General features: G+C 43.1%; 1 protein-coding gene and 1 long non-coding RNA gene across 5 annotated transcripts in view; one reads left to right on the top strand and one right to left on the bottom strand.

The window, feature by feature from the left end:
- The window catches only part of CNNM4 (cyclin and CBS domain divalent metal cation transport mediator 4), a 64,011-nt gene extending 52,846 nt beyond the window's left edge, over positions 1–11,165 (top strand). For 2 of the 4 annotated variants that reach the window (XM_020984017.2, XM_020984015.2), the window contains 2 exons: positions 5,447–5,616; positions 5,879–8,635. In XM_020984017.2, the coding sequence (XP_020839676.1) occupies positions 5,447–5,616; positions 5,879–6,082 (374 nt within the window). In that variant the 3' untranslated portion in view covers positions 6,083–8,635. Of the gene's footprint in view, positions 1–5,446; positions 5,617–5,878; positions 8,636–10,073 lie in introns of those variants that run through there. The other 2 variants (XM_020984016.2, XM_020984018.2) reach the window with 2 other exon arrangements.
- The window catches only part of LOC110206549 (uncharacterized), a 43,753-nt gene that overhangs the window by 29,733 nt on the left and 861 nt on the right, over positions 1–13,159 (bottom strand). The gene's annotated exons all lie outside the window — the stretch shown is intronic.

A 13,159-nucleotide genomic window follows, 5' to 3' on the forward strand; every position in this document is an offset into this window, starting at 1 on the left:
AAACTCACTGGCTATTGCCCTGGAGTATACAGCCATCTGAGGGGAGTGACTGATGCTGCTAAGGTAAACTGCTGAGCACTGTGTACATACACTAGAAATTTGGAAAGGGAAGTTTTCCCAAAAGGCTTGCAAGCTGCTGTAGGTGCATGCCCTGGGTCTTAGTCATAACTGTCCTGAATAGCCAGTGCGGTACATTAAGAGTCAGAAGAGGCTGAGAGTTTACAGAACAAAGGAAGAGGGTCAGAATAAGGGAGGATTGGACTATAAAGGGTGAAAGGGAAAGTAGGATTATACTTGAGACATGCCTGTGAGTTGGCTAACATTAAAAGGCTGAGAGGCAGTGGCCCATCTTCTGACTGGGTAGGGCTGCACAGCCTTTTGGAAACCACTGCTCAATCAGACCCTCCATAATGATCGTTCCATACCTGTCTTCTGGCCTCCCCGGCTCCCTCTCTCCTGATATCCTTTCAGTATTTGAACAACAGTTCAGTCATTTCAGTCATGTCACATTCTATATCTGACCCTGCCTCATACTTGACTAAAAAAAAAACAGAGGCAATTGCCATGAGCTTCCTGTTCTCCCCTACCCCATATGTGAAAGCCTTTTGACATTGTGAAAGAAAATTCTCTGCATTTGGGGCCCAAACCTGCTGGAAACGTTTTATTTTAACTTAAATTATCATACCCTAATCCAGTTATCTTCTGCTTAGAGAGGAGGTTCCAAAAATGGGCAGTTTCCCTTTTTACTTTGAAAGCCTCCAACAAAAGCTATTTGTAATTGGCTTTTTTTAATAGTCTCAAATAATAGAATTCTGAAGTCAAGATTGAGCGAGGGTTCAGAGTTTAAGTAGTTAAGTCTTCTTCATCAAACACAACAGTAGTCACTTAACTTTTGGTCTAAATGCTGTGTGTGGGGTCGGAGACCCACAGTTTAAGAAGCGCTGAAAGGGTCTCAAACGGAAGAACTTTAAGAAGCCCTAGTAGAGAATAATTTTCAGAAAATAATCCTGTCCCTCTTTGAGCACTGTCTGTAAGATTCTGCCTTTTTCAGTTGGTCACAGGTGACTTTTAGAGATACTTCCCATTAACTGAAGTGATAGGAGACTTCTCCCTTCCTTTAGTCTGCTCATTACCGCAGGGTACTACTTTTAATTGGCTCAATCAAGGGCCTCTTGCCCTAATTCTGTTCTGTGGGGGATTAGAGTTCTTCCCTGAACTTGCACCCAGTTTCCTCAAAGAAAGAGGTTTTCTCCTTAGTAGGAGGAAGGGGAGGGGTCTATAGGGCTTAGTATATGGCTCTATAACTTTAGGCAAAAGTATTGTCTTCATATTATTTAGTAATATGGAGCCTAAAGAGGGAAAGGGTGAGGGAGTTAGTGTGCTTCCAGACCATCATCCCCCATTCAGTGCTCTTTTGCTAGCATTTCTCACCAAGGTCTCCCCTCTGATAGCTTGTCCCCAGAATCATCCACTGTCTCTAATATGCTATTTCTCCCTAACTACTGGTTCTTTCTGCTGCCTACTAACATGATTAGGTCTGTCCCCTTCTTAAAAAACATAACAAAATCAAAAAAGAAACCACACCTTGCTTGACCCTACTATCCTATCTTTTCCTTTGTCTTTCTTCCCTTTCACAGCCAAATTACTAGAGAAAGCTATACTAATTTCTAGTTCTCACTCAATTCTCAATTCTTTTCAGTCTGCCTTCTTTCTGATTACCTGGTCACTCAACTAAAATTATTCTTGTAAAAAGTTGCCAATGAGCTTTCATTTGATACATCCAAGGACCTTCCTAACTACTCATTTTTCTTGACCACTCTGCAACATTAGACGCTATTTACCACCCTTTTCTGGATCCTCTCTCTTCCTATGTGGTATTGCTCTCTCTTGGTTCTCCTATCTTGGTATCTTCTATCTCCTGTCTGACCCCCTCCTCTTTAGTCTCCTATGCTGAATCATCATTTACATTGTGTCCCTAGCCTTTGGTGCACCCCAAGGCCCTCTCCCCCAGATTCCAATCCTGCATCAAATTGGATCAATCAATCAGTAAGCATTGATTAATTGATAGCTATGAGCCAAGCACTGTGCTAGTCACTGGGGTTACAACTGCAGTGAGTGAAACAATCTCTGGTCCCAAGGAGCTTAAATTTGAACAGGGGAGAAAGCAAATGCACAAATATATGTGGAAGAAGAGAAGAAGTCTTTGAAACAGGTAAAGAAAGTATACATTCTAGATATAGGGGGCAGCTAATGCAAAGGCACAGAGATGAGGGGTGAAGTGTTATAGGTGACGAACAGAAAGAAAGCCAGTGTAGAAGGGGGAAAAAATATGTAACGAGACTAGAAAGATAAGTTGGGGCCAGGTTGTAAAGGGCTTTAATACTCAAATAGGAATTTATGTTTAATCCTAGAGGCAACAGGGAGACACTGATGTTGATGGAGTAGGGGAGTGACACGATCATATCCGCTTTTAAGGAAAATCACTTTGGCAACTCTGTGTAGTACATACTGGAGTGGGGTGAGACTTTTGGGTAGGGAAGCCATTTCAATAATTTAGGCAAAAAGTGATGAGGACTTGGTAGTGGTTGTGTCAGGTAGAGAGGAGAGATCAGATATGAAGTGTGGTAGAGGTCGAGATGCTATAGAAGTAGAATCAACAAGATTGACCATGTGGGATGAAGAAAAGGGAGGAGCTGAGGCATTAATTTTTAGCAGGATTGTGAACCTGGGCAGCTGGAAGAATAGTGGTACCTTTGACACTTTGTTGTCACATGTGTACCTCAGACTGAAGAGATCCAAACCAGAACTCATTATCTTTGCCCTAAAACTGAGCCCTCTCCAAAATTTCCCAGTTTCTGCCAAGGATATCCCTATCCTTCCAGTCATTCAGCTTTGCAACCAGCAGGTCATTTCTTGGTTACACACTCTCCTTCACTCACCCTGTAAAATCCGTCATTTGCGAGGTCTTATTGATTCTACTTCTACAGCATCTATTGTATCCACACCCTTCTTTCCATTCACATGATCTATTCCCTAAGAGAGGCCCTCATCCTTTCTCACCTGCATTACTACAGTGGCTTTGGAATTGCCTAAAGTAACTCCTTTCCAGTCTACCCTACAAACAGCTGCCAATGTGATTGTCTTTAAAGCACGGGCTTGTGTAGCTCACTGTGAAACAAGGAAAGGGACACGAAAACAAATATGATAGACTTAAGAGGAACCAGGGAGGGCTGTGGAGACTAGATGCCACAGTGAATTAAAGAATAAGTAATACATTTTGGAGGAATATATGGCAGAAGAGATGGAAGGATAGGAAGTTATGAATTTCAGGGTCCAGGATCATTCCTGAAGGTAGTACATTTATTTGTGATAGTGAGATTTAGTGTTCAATCATCCCTGTGAGTAACTGTGGTCATATAAGTTGAGAAAGTTGATGAGGTGGGAGGCCAGAGTGTTTTCAAGGGCATGCATGTATATGTTAAACTTCTTCAATATTAGGGCAGAGATTGGGATGGAGAGGAAGACTATGACCAAGATGATAGTAACCAGGATCTGAGTAGGGGTGGTGTCGCATAGATGGGTAGCAAGGTGGTCTCAGTGTGTTGGGAGACAGAGAAGTAGTAAGCACTGGAGAGGCAAGGCAAGAATACAGTCTAGAGAGAATCTGTGAATGCCAGGTAGTGGAAAGAGTATGAAAGGAAGATGGAAGGAAGGGTGTGTGTGTGTGTGTGTGTGTGTGTGTGTGTGGTGTGTGTGTGTGGTGTGTGTGTGTGTGTGTGTGTGTTCAGTGACAAAGCAGGCATTCCAGAGGTCACGAATGGAAGGGAGGGTAAAGAAGAGACTAGAAAAGAGCAGAGTTGGGCTTGTTGCTGATAATACCTCACTGAGAAGAATCAGAGGAAATGTTTTCACCTTGGGAGAATGAAGAAGAGAAGGTTTGGAACCAGTGATATGGGGAGGGGGTTAGAAGGTCAGGGAGAACAAAAGAGTTACCATGCAAAATTAATTGCCCAGTTGAGGTCTGATAACATGAATTTATAGTGGATCTTAACAATATGGTGGTGTTAGTTGATGTGACTTCCTCCATTGAGGGTTCAGGAGCTCAGGAATTTGATCAGAGGGTAGATGGCAAGTAGTTTCCTGGGTTAAGGATCCATAGCATGTGGGTGGAATAGGTCAAGAGTGCGAGGGAATCCAGAACCAAGGACAATGACATTGCATAGTTAAAATGGTTTTTAAATATAAGATCAAAACTGAAGAAAAGTAAGACTAGAGCATCAGTGATGGACTAGGAGAAAAGGAGCAGTGGAAAGATCATAGGTTCCTTGAGAACAAAGAATCATTTTAGGAGGAGTGAAGTAGAGAGAGAAACAAAGAGATTATGACCAAAGAGTAGAATTTCAGAGTTTAAAATCATGGAGATGGCACAGTTGTTGAAAATGCTGAAATTTAAGTTATGCCTATCTTTGGGTGACTGAGGTTGAGTATAAAGGTTTATGTTCTTGGTGCTGAAGGGGATGACGAACTTGAAGGCCAAGGTGTTGGAGAGGCTATTTTGTCTCCATTGCCTGTCAATATTAAGCCGGGGGAGAGTATGAGTCATGTATTAAGCACCTTGAGAGAGTAGGAAGAGTGCCTAGGATATCCAATAGGTTACAACAACAAGGCTCTGGCTAGGGTGACATAGATTGATGGAATGAACTACAAAGAAGAAGTTGCTAAGAGATGATAGTTGAAGGGAAGATTATGGGATCACATATTTAGAGCAAGAAGGGACCTTAGGGGAGCTAATTGAATTACCTTATTTTACAGAGAAAGGAACTGAGGCACAGAGAGGTTAAGTGATTTACCCAAAGTCACACAGCTCATAAGAGCTTCCTGATTCCCAAGTCCAGCGCCCTACCTCCCCATGCTTCCACAGGATCTAAGCCTGGTGTCTCTGGGGCCATGAGAGCACTCCAACTAGTGCTGGAGGGGAATGCCAGGGATATCTTTCAGATGTCTGATGCCTTTCACAAAGAGAGAGGAGTCCCTGATCTCAAGGTAGAAAAGGTGTGAGAGGAAGCTGTCTAGGAGGACGGTGAGTTCCAAAGAAGGCCATGGAATTTATAGCCGATGAGATTAGTTTCTGAGTAAGAGAAATAACAGAGAATGAATCGTCGTCGTTGTTGTTGTTGTTGAGTCATTCCCATCCTGTCCAATGCTTCATGACCCTGTTTGGGGTTTTCTTGGCAAAGCCACTGGAGTGGTTTGCCATTTCCTTCCCCAGCTCATGTGGTATGTGATATGTGGTCATTATGGGAGATCTTTGACAATGAGTCCCACACACCCTGAAGAGTTAAGTTCTTTGAGGTAGGCAAAGTTGATATTGTTCTCTGGCCTGCTAAGAGTAAGATTGGGAGGTAAGGGAAGATCCTTGTCTTGATGCTTCTAACTGTGTTTACAGACCGTTCCATGTCCTACCCAAGTAACCTCAGCCATTCATCTTCCCTCCCCTATCAAGATCGAACAGATAACTTGATTTCTTCTATAAATCCTGCTACTGCCAGCAACTCGTTAAACCAGTACATCTCAGACTTCAGTGTCCGGGCTCTTACAGATCTGCAGTACGTTAAGGTGAGAACCGTGCCCAATCTAGCACCCTGCGCATCCCCTTGGGCTTCCTTGTTCCCCTGCCCAACTAGATCTGGCTATGTGGATTTCTGTCTTTCCAAGAAACAAGTACCTTGCTTGATTCTAGCCTCAAGGGGTTTATCTTCTTCCTTGGATCTGCTTTCTGCTGTCTATTCAGCTTTAAATGACTGTATTTCATTCTTAACTAGCCTAACAATCAGCTGAGATCTCTGCTTTCCATGATTGTGACTCTTTCCCCTCACAGATCACACGGCAGCAGTATCAGAATGGTTTGGTGGCCACAAGAATGGAGAGCTGCCCCCAGACTCCTGTAGACAGCCTCACTGCTGAAGGCTTCTTGTCAGAGAAGTCAGATCTGCAGATTACTGATGAGACTACAAGCCTTCTCAATGATCGAAATGTTCATCTGAACAAGACCACCCATAACTCCCATGAGAGCCCTATGTGACAGGGGGGCCCGGGGCCCCCTACCAATCCCTTGGGGGCCTCCCTAGTGGGCCCACATCCACAGAGGGAGCGGAGCAGACAGGGGAGCATGGCCCTGGCCACCCCCTTGATAACCTGTCTGGCTCTCCAAGCAGATGTTCCCTAGCCTGTCCTAGGCAAGGAGAAGACGTTGCCCTTCCACAGGGAGCCTTCAAGGAGCTTCCAGGGAATAGTAGTTGCCTGGAATTTCTGTAGGATTGCCTGGGTGGTACTGCCCAGAGGCAGATCCTGGGAACAGTTGGGAAGAGGCAGGGATTTTTTTTTTTAATTAAGAGGATTTCTAAAGAAAGCTCATTGCTGCTCTTTCTAAACTTTACTTTGGGGGAGGGTGGGATGGGGTTGGGATAATGGGATTAGGAGTTTTTATTAAATTTTTTTTAAAGAAAATTTGAGGTACTGCCTCATGAGGTTTCTTCCCCAGGAAATAATAGCCATAATTCCCTTCCCTTTAGACTTGAGCTTCTAGCTTATTTTCCCTGACTCAGGGATCTCCAGACCCCAGCTGCCTCCTCTCCAGGCCTTTCTGATGGGTCACATCCTAGGGGCTTGCTAGAAGAAGGGGATCATACCCTATGTATCAGCAAGGAACCTAAGATCTTTAGACAGAATTACCTAGGCATGTGACTGAGGAATTAGTCCTTAGAACTAGGGATGATTAGTTCTTCTGAATGGTCAACATTCAGCATCTGAAAGCCCTTGATCAAGGACACAATAAATGGAGCTATGGGGAAGAGCTTCTGCAAAGCCAAGGTCCAGAATCTTCCCAAATCCAGAACTCCTTGAGCTGTGCAGAATGGCTCTTAGGGGTATTTAGTGGATTGGGCCATAACTCTTTCATTCCTTTTGATAACATGGTTCCCCCTGCACCTACCCCTTGCTCTTATGATGATCCCTTATGATGAGAACTGAAAGTGTTACAGTCCAGAGTCATTAACATAAGCCCCTGCCCTTTCTTGAACCAAAGTCCTGGCCCAAATGGAAAGAACATCCAAACTGAAGGAGGCCTGTCTGGGAATAATCCCTTCCGGAGTGAGATTGTTTGGGGGCATTTGTGTTGCTGAGAATGAGTTCTTTAGAAGCCAAGTCAAAGACAGACTCCTGACCTGGGAGGAGCCATCCTAGATTTCAATATTCGCTATTTTTGATCCAGATTTATCTTTCTACCAGGGCAAATACCTTTGCCTCCCCTCCCAAGGGTTGGAGATGAGAACTGTCAGATAGGGGAGGTCCTCTTGTCCCTTACACTGCAGCACAAGGCAGGATGCTTTCATCACTTGACAGCTTCTACATTTCCTTGAGGGAGGAAACTGTTCTATCTACAAAGCTCCCTGCCCTGTCTGGATAGTCCTGACAGTCATCCTGAATTCTGTGGATGTCATTAATGGTACTGTAGCCCTGGAAGCTCAAGTTTTTCCCAGAAGTTCTCTACAGGTCTCTTCTTTTTGGCCCTATCCTAGAATTTTAGATCTTTTTAATGGGGATGCATTGGGACCAAGTGGCTCATTGCCTGTTGTTCAGGAGGAAAGAAGAGCTGGGGCCCAAGAACCATGTGGAGAGTAGATATGGTTTCTTTGAGGTGTTATTTATTTATTTATTCCATTTCCCAGCCAACAGAGTCCTACCTTCAGGTGCTCTGTTCTCCAGATGCCTAAAGAATCCCATCTCTTGGGACCAAGACATATCTTCTGTCATGGATGTCTGCCCCCTTTTTTGGTCATCTGAAAACAAAGGGGGCATGGTTTTCCCTAGTTCACTCCTCTCCTGCTAGAATCAGTGACCTCCATGGATTGTCAGTCACTAGGCCCTTTGTGGGGAAATTCCACCTTAATTCTCCAGGGGCATCTGTGACTACCCTCAGCCAGGAGGTGACAAGGCTTGAATTCTTTTCAGACCTGTTAGAGTGCAAGGGAATCCTATGGTGTAAGCCAGGGAAGCAAAAGTCATTCTTCTGAACCAAATGGATGTGTGCTGAATTAAAATGAGGCAGATTACACACACTTCCACACCTACCTCTTTTTAAACATATGGTTACTGCCAACAGATGCTCCTTTCTCCCAACTTCTGGACAACGTATTCCTGCTGATGGTCAGGCAGCATTCCCAAATGTTTCTGGTCCAAAAACTTTCTCCTTCTAGTGGAGGAAGGAGGAGCTTTCCAACTTCTGTGACCTGGTCTCACCTTCTCCTTCATGTGCTTTCTTCCTGGGCCTGAATTACATACTGGAATTGTCCTATCTCTGCTTCTTCCCACAAACTGAAATCGACCTTCGTATACAGCATTTAAATGCAATAGACAGGTCATATCCAACATTGCAAATAACTCCTATTTATTTTGTGCGAGATTTTAATTTGTATATTTTTGTGATTTTTTTTTTTTGGCCATTGTTCTAAGTTTGACTCTCGGGGAGTTTTGCTGTTTCATTTTGTCTGTGTCTTTTGTCACAAAGCTGATAATATTTGCTAAACGAGATGTGGAATTTATTTTTGATTGGTAATAAAAATGAAATGTGTATAAATCTCAGTGAGTTTGAAATCCTTCTGAACTGCCTGAAAGTTCAGGGGACAAACAATCTCAGAAGAGCAGACAGATTTTAGTGATTTTAATAATTCTGTTCCCAGTGACAGGACAGGTATTCTGGATCTGTTAAGTAATTAAGTATTAACACAATATTTGGAACAGGAATGTAATCAACATGGAGAAGAGACAGATGATATTGTATAATTGGCATGGGCTTGGAGTCAGAAAATTTGGTTTCAAGTCCCCACTCTGCTACATACTAGCTGTGTGATCTCAGACAAGTCACCTCCCCTCTCTGGGCTTCAGTTTCCTCAGTTGTAAGATGAATGAGTTGTACTAAAACATATCTGGGGTAGCTAGGTGGTACAGTACATAGAGTGCTGGGCTTGGAGTCAGGAAGACATCTTCCTGAGTTCAAATTTGGCCTCAGACCACTAGCTGTGTGACCCTGGACAAGTCACTTAATCCTGTTTGCCTTAGTTTCCTCATCTGTAAAATGAGCCGGAGAAGGAAATGGCAAACCACTCCAGTATTTCTACCAAGAAAAGCCCAAATGGGGTCATGATGAGTCAGACACAACTGAAACTACTGAACAACAGAAGATCTCTAAGGTCCTTTGCAGTTCTAACGTTCCACCAAGGAGGTCTTTTTAACAGTCTGGTCTTTTGGCATAGGAGTTTAAAAAACAGCAGATGCTGGCCCATGAAACTAAACTCAAGGCAGCATGGTTCTGGACTTGGAGTTAAAGACCTGGTTTTAACTCTGGCTCTGTCATTTACTGCTCTTGGCCTTGGCTAGGTCATTTCTCATCTTTGGTTCTCAGTTCCCTCATCTATAAGTGTGGGAGTTTGACCTTCCAGCTCTAAATATTTCATGACCACATGTCTTTGGATAAGGAATTGTGGTTAGAAGGAAAGAACCTTGTATCTGCAGTTAAGAGAAGGGCCTGGTTTTGAGTCCTACTTTAGACAATTTACAAGTTGTATATCCCCAGGCAAATCACTTAACTTCCTCTGGGCCTCAGTTTCCTCATCTATACAATGAAGGTAATAATGCCTGTAGTGCCTTATAAAGTATTAAGCCTATAAATGTCCACTGTTATTAAGATGCTTCTAGGAAGGGGTGGAGACTATAATTAAGGAAATCCAGAAGGAAACAAATGGGCAACAGTCCGGGTACAGGGGACTGGTTAATGTCTGGCTTAGTGCTTTGGTCCTAGAAAGAGGACAGAGAAGCAGGTCTGAAAGGGGGTGTAGGGGGAAGAAGTTAGGGATGGACCAGGTGCATCACCAACGCCAAAAAACTGCTGGATTCTTAGAAGTCTTTGGGGTAATGACATATTTTAAATGTTTCCCAAGTTTGTTAATTCCTAGTAATATTAAGTAATCTCAGATCAATGGATAAGTATTTATTAAGTACCTAATATTCTTTTATAGCTCCTCTTCTGGGGGAATCAGACGAAGAAGAAAATTACTTCTCTAACAACAAGGAACTGCTTCTGGGTCCACAGGGGCTGGTGGCCTTTGCTCACTCCCTTCTCCATTACAAGATCCATATACTCTAGACCTGTGTATGTGGTCTGGACTGAGTTCAGTCCTGGGAGCCCAGCCTGTAATGAGAGTGGGGCTGTGATCCCTTTTCTCACACTCTTCAGCTCAAACCTTAATCCTAGTAGCCCAGGACAATTTAGCTTAGATTTTGTCTCATCTCTGATGTTTCTCCAAAAAGGGATCCAGTGTGTATTATGAATCAAAGATGCAGCTATGCCTGCACAAAAGACAGCTCACATCCACAGAGCAACTTAGAACAGCATTTTGCAATAACTGCAACAGTCTGGGAGGCTGATACTTATGCCTCATCACAACATACCGTAGTTTGCAGGTCTGGCTGCGTATTCGACGTTTACATTTCACCCGAGCTCTCTCCACTGTCCAAACAACTACCAGTACAACGTCTGGTAAAATGGAGCCGATGGTGATCTTGTCATCTTTGATCAAGAAGCTCCCCTTGCAGCTGGGCAGTTTCACTCAATAAACCCAGTCCCTTTGGACCTCTTGGACTTTAAGTTGACTCCGAGCCTTGACACCTCCACCTTGAGATTGATAATTATTTGTTCAGAAAAGGAAACAAATCAGCCATAGGTCTAGATGCAAGCTCTGCTAATCAAGTCCATTTTCCATGTGGGAGTAGGGGGAAAGCTCACATCTCACCTCCATATAGCACCTCACAGAGAGTTGAGAGAGTGAGCTCACTTCTTCCCTGAAGAAGAGTCAAGGCAAGGAAAGCTGGCAGGAAGCAGTTTCTTCTTTGAACTGATTCAGCGTTCTACTTGTTGTCACAAGATGGGAAGGAGGACCAAAGGTCCATTCAGGATTTTCCGGAAGTCCCTTCAGTCCTGGCCCCAGAGACCTCATTTGTTTGACCAGGGTCACGAAGGGTAACTCTAAGAATGTCCTGTCATATGTATCCTGTTACATACATACATAGCAGTGAGTAAAAACCAAGAGTCTGTCCACTCACAATGGTCAGTTGGTTGTGGTATTTGAAATTCTTTTTGGCCAGCAGAATTCTGCTCTCTTCTCCAGCTTTGTCATATATTTTTTTTAAAAATGAAGTTTTAACAATTAACAAACATTTCCCAACAAAACAACCTTTTCTCCCCAGAGTTCATTCCTGTGAAACAGTTATCTAGCTTGTGTTTCCTACTACACTCTTCTCAGTCACCAAGGGTTTCTAAATGGTTGTCCTGCCTAGAACACACACCCTAAGCTAGGGGCCCCCTAAATCTGTTGACCAACTCAGCAGCATTACCAGTACAGTTTCATCATTATCATTCACATTTTACTCTTATAAAACCCACTCTTCATAGCAATCCTGGGAGGGAAGTGGTAGAGTTATTAGCCCCGTTTTACAAATGAAGTAACTGAGTTTCAGAGAGGCTAAGTAACTTGCCCATAGTCATACAGCCATTAAGTAGCAGAGCTGGGAATTCCAGTCCAGGTTTCCTAGCTCCAAATCCAGGGTTCTGCCTTGTATTCCATGACTCCTAACTAATAATTGCTAAGCAACATAGAAAAAATGAAAGTATATAATTTGCATCTGGGACTGCAGTATCCAAGATACTAATGATCTTAGTGACCCTGAAACTCAAATGGTCTCTCTTGAGCTAGTGAACCTGGCCTTGATTCTAGTCTGTTGATTTTTCAGGGTCTCTTCCTGGGATTTAAGTTTAAAACCAAACCAAGCAAAACAATCTAGTGTTGTTAGAAATAGAAGAGACCTTGGAGCCCATCTGGTCCAATCTCATTTCACAAACAAGGAAACCAAAGACCAAAGAGGGCAAGGACACCCTGAAAGGTAGAATATATAAGCTCCTTGAGGACAAAACTGAGCCATGAAAAAGAAATTTTTTTTGCATCCTCGGTGCCTTGCACATAGGAAATAGTACAGATTTATTTATTTGCGGGATTCAGGAAGAAGAGTGTGAATCTTGCCTCACATATTTATTAACTATGACACCAGGCAACAATATCAGCCTTAGTTTTTTCATCTGTAAAATGACTGGGTTGTCAGTGATCCCTAAGATCCTTTCCAGCTCTAAATCTATAACCTTATGATCACAGGGCTCGTCAGTGGTAGAGCCAGGAGTACTTTTCTTCTAAACCAGTGTGCTTACTAACATTTTACACCCAAGTGCCTTTAGAGGTTGTTAAAGTTCTTGGAAGTGAGGACTTATGGAGGTGTTGGGTTTCAGGTACCCAACAGCTGATCAGCTTGCTTCATATAATCTACAGAACAAAAACCTGTTCCATGGGGCTTTCCCAGTTCTAGGACCACTATGGCTTGGCCTTTTGTGAGTCACTGGAACCTTCATAATAAATACTCTTCTTATTAGATGTTCAATTCAACAAACCTTTATTAAGTACTATAATGGATAATAATGACAAAACAAAAAGTCCCTGCCCTCAAGGAGCTTGCATTCCTTTAGAGGGAAACAAGTCACACACTGATAAAGTAATATGAAATATATACTAAATAAATATAAGGTAGGGTTGGGGTTTGTCTTTTTTTGGGGGGAAGGGGGGAGCACTAATAATTTGGGGGAATCAGGGAAGGTCTCCAATGGGAATATGGGCAGCTAGATGGTGCTGCGGATAGAACGCCTGGCTTGGAGCCAGGAAGAGCTGAGTTCAAATCTAAGATGAGGGGGAGAAGTAAATGGCAAATGACTCCAGTATCTCTGCCAAGAAAATCCTAAATGGGGTCACGAAGAGTCGGACACGACTGAAACGACTCAACAACAATAATTGAGGAAAGTAGGAAAGGTCTCCAATAGGAAGTGGCACTTGAATTAAGCTTTGAAAGTACCTTAAGCTCCGATGAGAGAGAATTTCAGGCATAAGGGATGGACAGCCTGCTCTAAGGCAGGGAGACCGGAGATACAATGCTGGGTTTCTGCACTTAAAAACTCTAAAATAACGAGCCCCAAATTTTAAAAAATTAAATTAATAGAATAAACTAG

This window comes from Phascolarctos cinereus, unplaced genomic scaffold, assembly GCF_003287225.1.
Source record: "Phascolarctos cinereus isolate Bilbo 61053 unplaced genomic scaffold, phaCin_HiC Scaffold_2;HRSCAF=192, whole genome shotgun sequence".
In the NCBI taxonomy this organism is placed as follows: Eukaryota; Metazoa; Chordata; class Mammalia; order Diprotodontia; family Phascolarctidae; genus Phascolarctos; species Phascolarctos cinereus.